The sequence below is a fragment of the Pteropus medius genome, unplaced genomic scaffold, assembly GCF_902729225.1.
Source record: "Pteropus medius unplaced genomic scaffold, Ma_sr-lr_union100, whole genome shotgun sequence".
Taxonomy (NCBI): Eukaryota; Metazoa; Chordata; class Mammalia; order Chiroptera; family Pteropodidae; genus Pteropus; species Pteropus medius.
This window is the reverse complement of record NW_024354498.1, coordinates 222,696-239,983: the sequence shown is the minus strand read 5'-3', so window position 1 is coordinate 239,983 and position 17,288 is coordinate 222,696. Positions and strand designations below refer to the sequence as shown.

Below are 17,288 nucleotides of genomic sequence, written 5' to 3'. Positions count from 1 at the left end.
CATCGCTCTTTTGTGCTTTTACTTCGACTTTTCAAAAGTTGCCTCTCGAACATCTCTGGCCTCCTCTTCCTCTACCTACTCCTTACACTTTGCTGTTCTCCAAGGTTTTTTGCAATCTTTTCTATTCAAACTACATGTTTGAATCATTTCAGCTCATTCTACCTTTCCCTTGACACAGAACTGTTACTGGCACTTCCCCCAGTGGAGTACCAGTGCTGAAGTTTGCCAGCTCAGCTACCTCAGGAACTCCAACTTGTCTTTCAAAACTAAATTTAAATGTCTGCTCTGTGAAGCCTCCCCGGAAGTCCATAGGGGTGCCCGGACTTTTTTCATGCCGTGGATCTCTTTGGCAGTCTGGTGAGCCCTATGGACCTTCTCAAAATAAGGCTTCTAATTGCCAAAAATACCAATTATATTGCAATAGTTATAAAAATATCTTTAAAACCCAAAATCTGATATAGTAATATGTGCTTCTTTATTAGCTTATTAAATAAAAAGATCTAACAGTGAATCCTATTACTACTGTAATTTTGTAGTGATGAGCATAAATGACATTTTGAGATCTGCAACATCTGTAATGAGATATGAAAACGTCTGTGACTTGCATTGGTTCTGTGACTTCTATTGGTGACAGGTACTCTTAATAATACTGATTTGTTGCCATAGTAACTTATTAAATTAATGGTTCCCAGTGAACCACATCTCATATTCACGTTCTTGTGTAGTCCCCTACCATATTGACCCTGGGCTTATCCACGTGACTTGTTTTGACATCAGCAAATGTGATGCAAGCAGTTAAGTTTACACATTGGAATTTGCCCTCTTAGAACCAGGTAACCATGTGAGGAAGCCCAAGCTAAGCACATTGACAAGTACCCAGCCCCCACACATGGGAGTAAGACCATCTCCTAGTGTTGCCACCAGCTGAACTGAGCCACTGGAGGATGCCAGCAGTACTGCCCAGCCAACCCACAGATCGTGAGCATAAATCATTGTTGTTTTAAGGTGCTGGCTTGCAATGGTTCGTTCTCCAGCAACAGATAACTGAGACAGTTCCTTATATTCACAACTGAAGGAATTGCTAGATTTCAATTGGAGATTGGTGAAAACAAAGATATTTTTTTCCATCAGAGTTCAGGGACTCCCTGGATTCTACACAGACACTTTGAGGGGCTGAGGACCACAGGTTAAGAACCCCTTAGGCAGAGTAGATTCTGCTCTCCTTTTACTACCACAGTATACTGTTGATACCCATGGCAACTGATCACAGCATAGCCTCTGTCATTGCAACCCTAAAACTGAGCTGAGCTCCTAGCACATAATAGGTGTTCAACACAAATTAATCAAACGAATGCAAGTTGCTTATGGAATCTGTCGTCCTAATAAAACTATGAGCTGCCTGAAAACAAAATGAGAGCAAATGCTTAGACGGTATTTCTATGTGCCAGAGCCCCTTTCAAGTGCTTACACATACTTATTTATTCTTTATAACAACCCTATAAGGTAGACGCTAGTCCTCCAATTTCACCAATGGGAAAACAGGCACAGAGAGGTTGAGTGACTTACCCAAGGTCACACAGCTAGAAGATAGCAATGCCATGATTGGAAGGCAAAATCCATCTTCTGATTTTATAGCCTGTACTAACGTGCCCAAAGCACATTGCAGGAGCTCAATACAACCTTTTAGTACAAATTTCAATTTCATTAGCATTATTTTATAAGTGCTATGCTTCTTGAAGACAATTTGTAGACTAGTTTCTGGTAGCTTGTGATTCGTTTTTCATGATAGAAACTATCATTTACTTTTTTCAAACAAACTCTTCACTGCACAATTTCAAAGAACACAAATTCGTAAAATATAAAGGAGGTCTACTTGTCCATACTAAATAATGTTCACTGAGGAGGGGAGCAAAGTTCCAGCTTCCCCCCTCACCCAGCCACTCCCCAGCCACCCCCACATCCTACAGCAGCTCTCAGAGAGTGACCTTCCCCCATTCACAGACTACATTCTTGTCCTGACCCTGCCAGGCAGCCAAAGCCTAACCCTCAGTAGCTGCTCGGTGGAGCTGGTCATTCCTCCCCACCCTACCATCAGCAAGCAAGAGGGCAAACAGCAGGAGGAGGGGTGGCAGGCTTTGGGGGAGGAGTTCTTTAGTTTTCAAAGTGTTGCCCACGAGAGCACACCCAATGTGGGTCTGACCCACCAACCAGTCTCACGCCTCCGCCCGGCAGCCGCTGGCTTCAAGCGGACAGGTGAATGAACCGCAGAGCCGGGACGCAGCCGGCCCGGAGGCAGGAAAAACCTCCGGGCAAGCCGGCCCTGGCCCCCAGAGAGGTCCACGAGAGCGTGGGGAGGGTTCCGGGAGGCCGGGAGGGGGCGGTGACAGCTGTGACCTGGCTCCACGTTCTCACCTTGAACATGTCGCTGGCATCGGCGGCTCTGGCAGGGTCACCGCAGTCTAGGCCCCGCCTACTACAGAGAGGCCGCTACGGCGGCCGGATGGGGCCTGATTCCTCCGCGCGCAAGTGGGCCGCGGGGCGGGTGGTAGTGGTGCAGCCAATTCAATTCTGCGAAGACTTAGTTCGGAAGCCGGGGGCTGGGAACGACGTCACTAAGCCGCAGCGCGTAGCGCCTCACGCCTCAGATGAACTCAAGCCCCGCCTCCCAGAAGCTCCGCCCCTGCGCCGGCGGTTGCTAGGCGGCCAAAAAGCGCCAGCTCCGTGTAGGAGGCACATGGGGGCGCGAATAGGGAGGCTCCCCGCGCCGCCAGGCGCTGAGAATCGCCTGTCGCCGCGGTGATTGGGCGTCCAGCGGCGTGGGCTGGGAATCCTGTGCGCGGAGGCTGCCGGACGGGGGCGCTCGGTGGGACTCAGGCGGCTTCGAAAGCTTCGCAGGCGGAAGCCTCAGGGGCCTGGATTTACTTCCTGAGTTTTCGATTTTTTTTTTTTTTTATGGCCGGACGGTTTTAAATTTAAACTGATTTGCCACGTCTTTTAGTCTCGAAAGGCACTGACCTTTTTTTCCCCCCTTGCCGGGAATCAAATGTTTGTCCCCTAATACTGGTAGAAATAAGTAATAATGACAATAATTATCTTATTAACAAGAATAATAAGCTCTAACACAGCGTTTGCGATGTGCCTAGCTCTGTTCTAACCTCCTTACACATATCTAATCTTTCCAATAACCTAAGTAGGTGGACAGGATTATAACTCCCAAACAGATGAGGAAATTGAGGCACAGAGAAGTAATTTGTACAAGGCCACACAGATGGGAAGTAGGAAGCTAGGATTCAAACCTAGGTAGTCCACCTTTAAAGCCTGTGACTCGCGTAATCAATTGTTATAATGTCTACTAATGGCAATGTGTTTCGTATTTTATTCTGTATTTCGCGTCCTAACCCCATGGAAAGTACAACCCCATCCAGGGGGGCATCCGGAAGATTTGGGGATTTGTGTGGTGGTATGTCATTGCCCTCCACCAAAGACTAGTAGGAGCACCGCTGTAGTGGAATAAATTGGATTTCTCATTGCTGCAGGGAAAATGCACACCTTGGTAAACATGGGGCTTCTCATAAGAGGGTGTTAGAAAGCTTTATTATAGGATTTGGGCTTTGGTTGGGTGATTTGGGGGCGAGTTCAAGGAAGCGTGGCTTTGCCGTTAGGAAGCCAGAGTAACACCAAAGCCCAGCTGAGAGTGCCAGGCGGACTCTGGGATGCTAAGGGCTGCTTTTCTCCTTCTCAAGTGAATCATATATTCCAAACCATCCCCATCCACATCCTTAAGGAAAAATATTGCAAAGACTCTGAAGGCTCTGCATTAGTAATGGAACGTCATATGTATATAAAAATGTGAAGTATTCCAATAAATTAAGGCAGGAATTCTTAATTCAGGAGGCACGTGAACTTGGATGGAGAAAAAATTATTTTCACTAACCTCTAACTAAACTTTAGCATTTCCATTATAGTGTAGGAAATAAACCACAGTGATATCAGCAGTACCTGTGACCTTGTCATCAATAGAAAACACAGATATTTTCATATCATGTTACAGTCATGGCAGATTTCTTGAAATATTTCTACTCATTACTACTTGACAAATACAGTAGTTATTAGAGCTCTAATGCATAAAGAAGGCACCTATTTCTATAATTTTGTTTTTGTAAATACTGTGACAGTGATTTCAATGTAATTGAAGTTCTTTGTAATCCTATATATTTTATGTTATTTATTTTTAAAACAAAGTTCTTGGGAGGAGTCTGTCCATAGGGGTCCATGACACCAAAAAAAAAGATAAAGAGCTTCTGGTTTAGTATAAGAAACTAAGTAGTGACTAAGAATTTGATAACTGCATTTAAATTGAAGTCATGCATCAAAGGATAGAAAATCAGAGATGGAACCAGATCATTTAGTATGCACCCTCTCACTTTACCAAGGCGGGAACTGAGCTACTGAGAGGTTAAGGGATTTGCCCAAAGGCTCACAGCTATTCCGTGGTAAAACCAGGGTGGAAAATCTTTAGATAAGCATGTAAAAACCCTCCATTCTGCTAGGCATTGGGGATTACATAGTTAGTAAAATGCCTCCTGTCCTCAATGAGCTTGTGACAGCCAAGAAAACAAATTATGATGTAATATGAGAAGTACTGTAAAAGAAAAACATGCACAGTATTATGGGACCTTGAAGACAGGAGTGAGCAGTTCTGTGAAAAAAAGGTGGAAAGCTTCAGAGAAGAGGCATCAATTAGCTGGGGTCTTCAAGGATGAATTGATATTCGCTGGTGGCAGGAAAGTCATTCCAGTAGAGGAGAGGACATGGCATGATCAGAGGCCCAGAGTTCTAAAACATTGATTTTAGCAAGAAATTCTTATTCTCACAGTGTAGAGAGAAATGCCAATGAAAGTTGGTATTTTGAGATTTGAAAGAGAATGGAACTAGATTGTGAAAAGACTTGAATAGCCATTCTAAGGAGTCTGGACTTCACCTTGGAAGAAGTGAGGTGTCCCTGAAAGATTTTAAGTTGGGGAGTGATAAGGTTGGATTACTGGTCTAAAAAGTTAACTCCAGCTGCAGTCTGGAGGATGAATGGGACACCGAAGAGCCTGGAGACAGGGAGACCAGTTAGAAGGCTATGGATAGATCCACTTGTCTTTCCTATATTCCTTATAATATTTTTAGTACACAAAGACTGCAAACATTAAGAGATCCACGAGGCCTTCTTTTTTTAGGGGTTCTGGAATTAGTGCAGCAATCATGACACTTGAGTCTCATCTAAACAGTGTGACAATATAGATTATGACCTCAAATGCTTAACTTATATGCTTTCAGAGTACTTAATTGTAAGGAAAATGAATCGTTCTTCAAAGCCACCAGTTACTGGTGTTCGAAAATCAGATAATCCACGCGTGGGAAAAGGCCGCAAAGCACCTTTGTCAAATACTGGAAAGACAAAAGTACGACCACCGTAAGTAGCCATCTATCACGTTGTATCACTTTCCACACTGAACCATTTCCATACAGTACTGACCCAGCTAACATCAACCACTTCTTAGTCTGTAAATTGGAGGAGTTTTTTGTGTGCGTTTTAAAATTATTTTTGTATTGAATAATTATTATAATTATAGTATTTCATAATTTACAGAGCATATTAACACACATCTCTTTGATCTTGACACAACTCTATGAAGCAGTCTTATTATTACATTTTTATAAGTGAGGAAGCAGCAACTGGGAGAGGTAAGTGGTTTTCAGAAGGTTAAACAGCTAATAAATGTCATCGGTACAGATTCAAAGGTTTGTTTCCATACTCCAGGGCTTTTCTACTCTACATCTTGTAGTCTGCATTTTGCCAGCCACCAGTGACATTACACAGGAGTACCTTTCTTTGCATGTAGCCCCGTGAGGGATAATGACAGGTCGAGGAGTTTGGGAGAGGGGGAGCCCTACAATCTGCCAGTGCTGGGACATGATCAAAAGTAAAAATAATTTTCTAGCCTGACTGAGATGAACCTGGTTCAAGCAAAGACCAGAGAAGGGAGTTTCTTTTTCTAAGAAACTGCTCCGAGAAAAGAATTGGGCGTGCTGTAACTTCTACGATTCCACATTCTGTTTTCTTAGCACTTGAACTGGTTGGTCAGTATTTTTAAGAATTAACTACAACAGAATCATTTTAGGTCATAGATGTTTTCAGAAAGCAAGTTTGCATCCTGACATTTTATTTATAATATATATGTGCCTTTTGATGGTAAGGTTTTAGCCAGGATGGTTTTTTAATCTCAAGGGAAATATTCTCAAGTATTTCATATCTTCATCCTAACTAGATTGTGCAAATGACCAGTTCCAATGACCACATCCAAATGTTCCTCATTATGTCAGTCTTGGGGGTGGGGAGGTTCAGGAGGAGGAAGCAAAAATTCAGAGTTCCCCAAGATTTTAGGAAAATGAAAACAACTTCACAAATCTTAACCTTTTTTTTTCTCTCTCAGCACTTATAAAGATATTTCAGCTCTAACAATACAGAGAGCTTGGCTGTCTCATATGGACAAAGCAGTATTTCAACTCCTAAAGCACACAATTTGTGCAGTGGTATGTATTTTGCTTTTTGTTTTTTCTACAGATTTAATTACTTATCAAGCTAAAAGATTTGTTAAGTAAAGACAGAATATGTAACCTTTTTTCCTCTTCTATCTTAATCTAATATTATTGCATGGGGTTCTGGGATTGCTTCTTTGATTAGCCCTAAATGAATATTTCTGGATTTATTTTTAACATAGGTAACTATTATTTTTTTTTTGAAACTGATATGATCTTTTTAAAAATTCAGTTTCTTATTTGAAGATGTGAGGCAGTGATCTTCCAACAATAAAAATCTCTGATTTAAAAATACCCTTACCTTCCACCCAGCAATTTCACTTCTAGGAATCTATTCTATAATATCTGTAAAATTTCATTGCAGTATTGTTTGTAACAGCAAAGAAAGTAAACCATATAATGCCCATCAGTAGGACGCTGCTTAAATAAGGGTTGGTGCTTTCATAATGTTAAACTTTGAAGCCCCACATATGATTCTGCAGAAGATAGCTGAGATATTGTGTTAGTGAAAGAGGCAAGTGCAGAACAGTATGAATAATATGGTCCTATTTGAGTAAAAAGAAAAACACTTGTCTCCCATTCCCCCAAAAAAACAACTCTGGCAACCCTAGCAGACTATTCATTCTTCCTTCATACACTACCAAATATTCTCCTAATAAAACCACCCCTGATGATAATAGCCTATAATTAGTAATAGTCCCATTAAGGGAATTTTAGCAGCTCAGAAAAATCATAAAGTCTAAGCAATGTGTACACTTCTTCACCATCTGACCCACAAAACCATTTTTGATGTTACCAAAAGCAAACTACCTCAGAGAAAACCCACCCAGGTAAGCCTGTGACATTGCAGGTCCATCGTCCATGATCTTCACATACGGAACTTGTGTTCAAGTATCATAATATTGGTTTTGCCATAATTTTAGATTCTTTTAGTAACAGAAAGAAGCAAATTCTTTTTTCATCTGTTACCCTAATGCTTCAAGTTACTACCTTACATTTATAAACGCTTTGTCATTTTAAAAGCCCTTTGGCATACATTTGTATGTGATTATGATAGGTATAAAGGTTGGGCAGGTTTATAGCGGGGGAAAGTGGGGCCTTTAGAATCAAACAAATCTAAGTTTGAATCCTGGCTTCCCTAGTTACTACCTGTATGCCTTTGAATAAATTGACTCCCAAACCCTCAGCCTGCTCATTTGTAAAATGGGAATGATAATATTCAAATAATATTGCTGAATTGTAAAGGTTAGATGAGGTTATGTGTATAAGGCACCTAAGGTATATAAAAGGTGCTTGAAAGGTCGCATCAGTACTCTTATCATCCTCATTTTACATTGATTCATTCAGCATCAAATACTTGTTAAGCACCTGCTGTGTTCCAGGCACTGTACTAGATGCTAGGAATGCAGTAGTAAAGAAAAAAGACACTGCCCCTATCTTCATGAAGCTTACAGTCTAGTTGGAGACACAAACGAGTTTATAGTTAATTATAATACGTTGTGAAAAGTCTTGTCATAGGGAAAGAATAGTGCCTGGGACCTTGATGAGGAATACATACCATACTTGGAGGCCAAAGGGATGAAGTAACTGACTCAAGGCTACACAGATGATAAGTAGAGAAGCCAAGACTAGAACCCAGGTCTTCAGAACTCCAAATCTGGTATATCGTTCACTTTATCATGGCACCTCTGTTATTTTCAGTAAATTGTGTCTGGACAGGGTACCACTTTCTATTTATAGTGCCATCGTCTATTTCAGGAAGATTTTGGGGCAGATGAAATACTGAAGGAATTGAGCCCCTTAGAAGCTAAGCTTGTTAACGATCCTAGCATGAACTGTAAAGTTAAATTCAGGTAATCTTTTTATGTTGATTAATTTCAAGATGTACTTGGTTAATATGAAGAAATCTTAAAAATTTATTTTCTTAAGTTCTCATAACCTCTCAGGGTATAATTCCAAAGTAAACATGTTGTTCTTGTTTACATTCATTAGGTAAAGAAACTGAGTCCTGACTCTTGGGCCAAAACTTGCCTTGAGCGTGCCTCTCATCTCCCATGATGTGTCCACTAACATATGTATGGAAATAGTTGTGAGCACACATGCCAAAGTGTGGCTCTTCCATCTCTTGTAATCCATTTCATTACCAGTCATTTCTATGCTCTAGCATAGCCCTTTCCCTGCATGCAAGAAACTATCCGAACTATCTTAAGTACAAGGGGAAGAAGTAACTGAGCCTCAAACCTGATGCCAAATGACTAATTTTTGTTCTTTATATCAGATTTAGTGGTGAAACATTTCCACCGTGCATCGTGTTTAAAATTTTTCTTCATAACCAAGGCCATGGTTACAAGTATTTCAGCGGAAAAAATATACTAAAGCCATCAAGTAAGGTAATGCTTCACGATGGACATTTTATGTTAATTTAGCTTCTTAACATCTTACACATCTTAACATCTTAACATAGATATGTAGTATCTGAATTGCATTTAAGTATACAGACAAAGTTATTTCACCATTAAACAGCCAAGTGGCAGATTGTATTTTTTTTTTTAAACATCACATTTCGAAGTGTTTCTAAAAAATATTTGGGATAATTACTTATATAAGGCCTTAGAAAATACCCACCACTATTCTTTGTATTAAAAATTTTGGTTTGTTAATAATGGACTAAAGTGGCCTATTAGTCAGGGCTTTAAAATTATGTAGAACATTCTATGCCATTTTTTTTAATGGCATTTTATCATTGTTTCTATAATTTTAGTAGCAAATTTAGAAAAACCGTGCTGGACTATTAGAAGTGAACTTTTAAAATATTTATCCTTTCTTATGAGTTCTCATACTTTTAAGTTTAAGGAATATTCACCAAAATTGTGTCTACAGCATAAGAATCCTCTGAGGATCTTGTTAAAAATGCAGTTTTTGATTCAGTAGATCTGGGATGGAGCCTGAGATTGTTCATTTTCAATCAGCATCCAGGTGCTGCTGCTGCTGCTGCTGCTGCTGCGCTGCTGGTCCATGGACCACACTTTTAGTAGCAAGGATCTACACAGGTTTTAGTCCTTTGACTCTTACATATGACTAAAACTGAGTTTTTAAAAATGTGTACCTTTTATAAACCATACATCAAAGGTTATTTTCCTGTAGTCTTCTGGAAATATTTTGCAAGAAAAGTATGGCTCATCCAAAATCATCAGTATTGGCATGAATTCAGGATAGAAGACCACACAGCTTGGCAGTTTCTGATCAGATCCAGCATGTGCAGCATTTATTTTCTGAGAATATTAGAAAAGGAAAAGAGACTGCTTTTCTCTTTGTTTTCAGGCAATGCCAGAGAAAAATTTAACTCCGTTTCAGAAATGTATCAAATGGATTATGTGTTTTCATATGGAATATGGTGTTTCAGAAACATTAATATTTGTTCATTTATATAGAATGACTTCAAATGTGAAAGTAGATATTTATCTTGCATTCATGCCATATTTATCTACAGAGTAAGCTTATAGTTGGCCCTATAAAATATCATCAATTGTTGCTTTTCTGAGGTTATATAATGGTGCTTTTCCAGGAACTGAAATTCTCCTGGGTCTTCTCCTGGAGGCCCCTGCTGTCCCCAGGCTGGAGCAAACAAGAACTTTAGAGGCCGTGACTGGAAAGCACAGTGTGTACATTAAAATTCATGAAAATGCTGTATGATAGCTTAAATTTTTGTTTAAATTACAAAGTAACTGTTGAAAAAAAAGGAAATAGCACAGAGAATATTTTTAAAAGGAAAATATGCCTTTATGCCTTTCTTCTCTGCACTGCAGCTTTCACTTGGCTGGGGTGATCACTGTTAGTAGTTTACTATATACAACCTTCATTTTTCCCGTGAAAATATACATTCAGCTATATTTTTTAAATGTTTTGTTCTTATTGTAAAAATGTGATCATACCACTCAGCTTGATTTTTTCACTAAATGTCATAAAGGTTTTACATGATGAGAACATACCCAACATGGAGAGAACAGTTTAGGGTTCCTTGTTCTCTTTAGTTCAGCTTCAGAGCAAACTCTGGTAACACTTGGATTCATGATTGATAGAAAACCTGTAGAAATTGAATTTTTCTCACTATAAGTTTACTCAGTTCCTTTGCTCTTTGAATGTAGAAATTGTATCTTTAGCAAACTGATTCAACTTTCCTAAGTTTACTTATTTATTAATATGAAAGAAGTCAGTTTTAGTCCATTCAGATATTTAATCTAAATTCGCTTATGAAGGAGGGGAGTTTCACAGATTTTTGTTGTTTCAGCTTTTCCCTTGTTTTTATTTCCATTTCTAGTTTCATTTTCTTATCATTTTCCAATGGCATTTCTAATGTATTCACACACACACACACACACACACATGCCACACACAGACACAGACACACACACACACACACACACACACACACACACAGCAAAAAACAAGTGAAAGGATGTAGAATAGCCTAACGAACTTTGGAGAAGAGCAAAGTTAGAAAATTTACACTGCCTAATTTCAAGACCTAAAAAGCCACAGTAATCTCAACAGTGTAGTGATGACATAAAGATAGACATGTAGATCAATGAAATAGAATAAAAATTTCAGAAACACTCATACATACATGATGAAGTTGATTTTCATCCAAGGTGCCTAAGCAGTTCAAATGATGCTAGAACAATCGGATAGCCATGTGTACAAAAAAGAGTTCTCATTTCAGTTACCTACTTCGATGATCTATTTTCAGAGCAATGCTTATTTAAAGAGGGTTGTCACTGTAGTTTGTCCACCGACTATATTTAGAATATTCTAAAGCCTTGCTACTCACAGTGTGGTCTACAGACCCACAGCGCTGGCAATCTGGGAAACTGTTAAAAATGCAGACTATCAGGCCCCACCCTAGACCCACCGAATCAGCATCTTCTTTTTAACAAGACCCCCAGGCGATCCCAGGCACAATACAGTTTGATGAGCACTGTCCTAGAGGTCCCCCTCCACCATGGCCTGGAACACCTCTGGGTAATTGACAGTTCTTAAACATTAGCATTCAGCAACTGCTATTTTAAATTGAAGATCTCATTCTTTCTGAGGATTGGGCATTTATGTAAAAAGGAAAAACATTAATATTAATAATAGCTGCCCTTATTGAGCACTATCAAGTACAATGTTAAACATTTTATGTGCATTATTATTTAATTCTCATAAATTCAAGAATGTAGATTCTGTTATCATCTTCATTTTGAAAAGACTAAGTAACTCGCCTGAAGTCTCATAACAAGAAAGTGAAGGAACTGACATCAAAACCCAGTGAGCCTGACTCCAGAGCCCATGCTCTTAACCACTCCTGACTCAGGAACCCCACTAAGCACGTTCTCTTCTCTGCCCCCCTAATAATGTTATTCCCATTTTGCCTAAGAGGAAGCTGAAACTTGGAGGCTTATCAGGGGCAGAACTGAGACTTGAACACTTCTCCGTGTTTCCGCTGCACTGTGCACATTTTGAGGTTGAAACAACACCAGCAATTATAATGGTTTTATAAATTCTGAGCCTGTATAGAATTGAACTGTTCCAAACCAAGAAACCATTCCCATGCAGGGATGCCAGTTACTACTACCTTCATGACTGAGCATTCCCAGCTGTGCGGGTAAGTAGCTTGAGATGTTAGAGTAACTTGATAAACCCAAGTATGGATCTAGGCCAACCACAGGACTGTGGGGGCTTCTGGGCCACATTGATGCCGGGTATCAGGGGAGGTGTCAAATTTAGAGATTCCTCCTCTGGCCCTTTGAATCACCCACTGAGAATGGAACCTGCCCCTTGAATCCTAGTCTGATTGGCTGCTATCCTGGAATCCTTGTCTAGTTTTCATCCTTTCATTTCTTTTGGTGCTGGGTTCTTCTCGCCCATCCCTTCCTATCCAAAAAGACTTTCCCGAATCTGGCCATACATGGCAGATGTATGGGAAAGAACATCTTGGCTATTGGAGGGCAAACTTTTTTCAAGCCCCTATCACAAGTGGGCAGCAAGCCTGCCCTGTGCTGCCAGGTGTAGGGTTTTTTGGCTGAGAGACTGGGATGAGCCTCACACAGCTGAGCCACACAGCTGAGGCACTGTACAGGTAAACTGGGGTCTTGGGAGATTGGTGGTGGTAGCTGAGTGGAGTAGAGTAGGGAGGAACTGATGAGAAATACCTTTTTCAGTAACTAGTGGTAAAGTAAAATTTAATTATAGCTAAAGAAATTCTCAAAGCAGAAATTAAATGGTTTTCAGACCTGCTCAGTATACAGCGATTTGCTTTACCTTTAGCGTTACTGTGGGGATGGTTAATTAGAACCTACAGAAAATTAATTGCAAAAAACACGTAATGGATCTATGTGCCAATACTGCCTTTTCTTTAGGTGCATGATGTATAAAGAAACTAATGAAACAGAAAACCAAAATAATCTGCCTAAAAGAAAGTTCCATCACATTTTTAGTAAACTATTTCTGTCCCTTTAGTGCATTATAAATTAAACTACAACCATTTGAATATTTTCTTTCATTTTCCACATGTCTGTGTTCTAAGCTTTGGAATTAAAAAAAGTAAAAGAGTAATATTCTGGATAACAAAAGTGAGAATTAGAATAGAAACTACATTAAGGCTCAGTGTTGTATTGTTAGATAAAAAGAACAGATTCCGAGTTTTGATCCTGTGTCTCAACCACTCCTCTATGGACTTATATCAGCATTATATAACATAAGAGTTCCCATACTTTCACAAATATCACATTCTGACATACAAAGGAAAAGAGAAACTGATCTAGAATCAAAAGATATTTGAATTTCCATCTACGCCAGTCTCCCTTCACATAAGCATACCCTTTGTGGACAGAAGCACAGATACATAATACAAATATGTATTAGAAGAGGCAGCGCATACTCGTGAGGAGTGGGAAGGAGGGTGGGGAGTACTTAAAGCTCTGCTCAAGTCTCTGCATAGCTCTTAGCACAAGGAGAGACGTGTGTGGAAGGCTTGGTGGAAATAGGGCCAGACGGGATTCGAGCCTCAATATTTTCTGTGATTCTTCTATCTCTGCCTTCTCAGGTGCTTTCTTTGACTATAAAAGGTTAAAAAACAAAACCCTTTGTTTGCCAATCTTTGGCTGCTGAGAATAAAGTCTGAAGGAGAGGGAGGTCTGAGCAATCTGAAATGTACCTGTTTCCATGTGGGGTCATATATTAACTAACATGAAAGAGAGTCGGCCCCATCCCTGTTCCTAGGGCAACTTATTTAATAACCAGATAAGCTCTCTCTGCATTGACAGCATGAACAGTGTTATAGATTTGGGTTTGTTTTGTTTGTTTGTTTTTTTAAGGGAAAAGAATGCTTTTTAAGGGAGAAAAAACATCTTTGAAAAACTAGTCCTCTGAGAATTGTAGACTCAGATACTCCTCTAGCTACATTTAAAAACTGTGGCCATGGTTATGGAAATAATTTCTAAGTTGTTTTAAAAATCCCTGTGTAATATTTTCTTTGTAAATACAGCCTATTTGTTGAATAGCAAGCTGCTAGAAGAAAGGAACAATATTTGATGTATTTGTCAGAAAAATATGTAAAGCGTGTGCTGATAATCATTGCTATTATACTACTATTTTAAAAGTCTGTTTTCTATTCTCTTTATAGGAAGCAGTTGATGCTTACAAAATAATGGGAAGAAAGACATTTCATGCTCAAATTATGGAAGATGTGCATCTTTCCCGGAAGTTCAGAGTAGCTGATGAAATAGATATTGTCACCCTGAAAGATTACATTCAAGTAAGAAATTTAGATTTAGATATCGAAAGCAAATAACAACAACAAAATCCTTGTGACCCTATCCTCCAAGAATCATACATTTTTATTGTGATAAAATATATACAATATAAAATTTACCATTTTAAAGTATACAATTCAGTGGCATTAAGTACATTCACAGTGTTGTGCAAACATCACCATCTAGTTCCAGAACCTTTTTGTCACCCCAGAAAGAAACCTCACACCCCTTAAGCAGTCACTCCCCATTCCTCCATCACTACAGCCCCTTTTAACCACTAATCTGCTTTTTTACTCTGAATTTGCCTATTCTGGATATTTCGTATTAATGGAATTATATATGTGGCTTTTTGTGTCTGGGGAGTGATAGCTGGGAATGTGGGTTTCTTTTTGGTGTGATGGAAAAGTTTTAGAATTAGATAGTGGTGAAATATAGTATGAATTTACTAAAAAACACTGAATTGTACACTTTAAAAAGGTTAAAATGGTAAATTTTATATTATGTAAATTTTATCGCAATAAAAATAAAAAATAAGTACATGGTGCTAGGAGAGTGCACAGGGATTTTTAAATTTTATTTTGCAATTACAGTTGACATTCAGTATTATTTTATATTAGAGAGTACACAGGGATTTGACCTAGTAAGGAGGGGTGCTGTTATTGTTTGGTTACTTTCAGCTACATGTAACAGGATACTCCCAACTACAAGAGGCTTAAACAATAAAGGATATTTATTGTGCCTCATAAGAAGTCCTTGATAGAAGGGTCCTGGAGTAGCTAATGCAGCAGTTCAAGAACATCAGGGTTCTGGGTACGCTTCTCTACAGTGCCCTTGGCTTCTTTCACATGGTAAAAAGATGACTATCACATTCTCAACTACATTCAAAAGCAGGAAGAAGGGGACTCCTAGCATCTTTTTCTCTTTATCTCAAGAAAAAAGTCTTTCCCAGAAGCCCCCGTAGACTTCTTCTCAGGTCCCATCGGTCAGAGCTGGATCACATGCTGCCCCTAAACCAATCACTGATAAAGGAAAATGAGATCATTCCCTATGATTGACTTTGAAGGATCATGGTTCCTGTGCTGGGGCTCTCCTTCCCAGAGTATATTGGTTTTCTATACCTGAAAGAAAAAAATCAGGACTCCATGAGCAAGGGAGAAGTGGGAAATAGTTGATGGGCAGGCAATCAACAATGTGTCATAGCCTCAGTCTGGGTCTGAGCAGGTGGCTCACCCGAGGCAAAGAGTCTGTGGCAGGAAGAGCCTCAGGGCCTGAAAACAGGTCTGTGGGGCTGGAGGAGAGCGAGCATGGAGAGTGTGGTATGCAGTCAGACTGGAGGGCTGATAAGAGATCATTATGCAGGCTTTTGAGCAAACTAAGGTATTCATTTTTTTCCCTTGATTTTGTGTGCGACAAGAAGCTGGCGCAATGTTTCAAGAAATCAGGTGATTGAATCTAATGGGTGAAGAGATCTGTGTGGCTGAAATGTAGAGAATGGATTAGAGGACAGCAAAAGCCTTCTAGTATGGAGGTTCCTGCATTGTTTTAGGAGAGATGGTGGTATCTTGTTTAGGGCTGTGAGGCCAGAGATCAAAAGATAATTAGAGAATGAAAACAGTGGGCCTTGGTGACAGACAGGGAGGTAAGCTAAAGGAAGTTCCCCACCCTGGCTCTCAGGTTTCTGGTTTGCATAACTGATAGGACAGCAGTGCTGAATCAGGGAACTTAAACTAGATATAATAATAATAATAATAGCGGCAAATACTGATATAATCATGCTCCACTTAATGATGGGAATACATTCTGAGAAATGCATTCTTAGGCGATTTCGTCATGCAAACATCATAGAGTGCACTTACACAAACCTAGATGATATAGCTTACTACTAAAATTGCATATGCTATACTTTTATACGACTGGCAGTGCAGTAGATTTGTTTACACCAGCATCACCACAAACATGTGAGTAATAATATATTGAGCTACGTTATAATGGCAATGATGTCACTAGGTGATAGGAATTTTTCAACTTCATTATAATCTTATGGGACCACCATCGTTTATGAGATCCGTTGTTGACCAAAACATCATTATGAGGTGCATGACTGTAATACCAACTCCTTTTATTCTCATAACAACCCTAAGAGTTAGGTACTATTATTACCCCATTTTACAAGTTCGAAAGAACAAGGCATCCCAAAATTCTAGCTCATAATAATAATATATGGCATTAACAGTTCACTCAGTTGCATCAATGTGAAACACAAAATTAATACAGTGCCTTAGAGACTCACAGTTCTGTTTTCTTTCTTTTAGAACCTTAACCTAGAATATTAGGGAATTGGACCAAGAAGTAAGTAGAGCTTGGGGATGCCAACTATGCAGATCATGTCTGTGTAAAGAATTGATGTCATAGAAAGAAGTCCCCAAACTGAGATATTGGAAGACATATATAATTGCTGATATCTAATGAGCCCTTTATGGACACAGCACAGTTTTTAGCTCTTTATGTGCATATTATCTCCTTTAATCTTCATGTTTATAAATTGTGACCCTTTAACAGATGAGAAAATTAAGTTTAATAAGATTTTTAAAAACTTGCCCAAGGACACATAGCTAATAAGTGCAGAGCAGATCATTGATAGTTCTGAGATGTTTACCCATTTTACTACTTTACTCTTGGGAAATAAAATACACGGGTAGTCCTCACTTTGCAAAGTAGCGCAGGGCCACAAAAAGGACTGTACAATTTGAAACTCTGCAAAGCATACTTAATAATCAATGGGAAAATTTTTATTGTTCCGTGCCTTTAAAAAACCTTGTCAAAACATTTAAAATTCTCCTATTGTCTGTTATATATATATATATATATATATATATATATATATATATATATATATATATATATATA

The 17,288-nt window shown here is 39.2% G+C and overlaps 1 protein-coding gene across 1 annotated transcript; it reads left to right on the top strand.

The window, feature by feature from the left end:
- The first annotated feature begins 912 nt into the window (after window positions 1-912).
- Window positions 913-17,200, top strand: CUNHXorf58 (chromosome unknown CXorf58 homolog). Its single transcript, XM_039852257.1, has 6 exons — window positions 913-978; window positions 5,326-5,461; window positions 6,483-6,582; window positions 8,347-8,441; window positions 8,867-8,978; window positions 14,252-17,200. The coding sequence occupies exons 1-6, from the start codon at window positions 945-947 to the stop codon at window positions 14,417-14,419; spliced, it is 645 nt and encodes a 214-aa protein (XP_039708191.1). The 5' UTR covers window positions 913-944; the 3' UTR covers window positions 14,420-17,200.
- The last annotated feature ends 88 nt before the right edge of the window (window positions 17,201-17,288 follow it).

Excerpts from the sequence above, each read along its gene's own strand:
- CUNHXorf58 (XM_039852257.1), top strand. The coding sequence starts at position 945 with ATGCCAGCAGTACTGCCCAGCCAACCCACAGATC. Across the intron at positions 5,462-6,482 it reads AAGACAAAAGTACGACCACC|CACTTATAAAGATATTTCAG; the intron begins GTAAGTAGCCAT and ends TTTCTCTCTCAG. Across the intron at positions 6,583-8,346 it reads AGCACACAATTTGTGCAGTG|GAAGATTTTGGGGCAGATGA; the intron begins GTATGTATTTTG and ends CGTCTATTTCAG.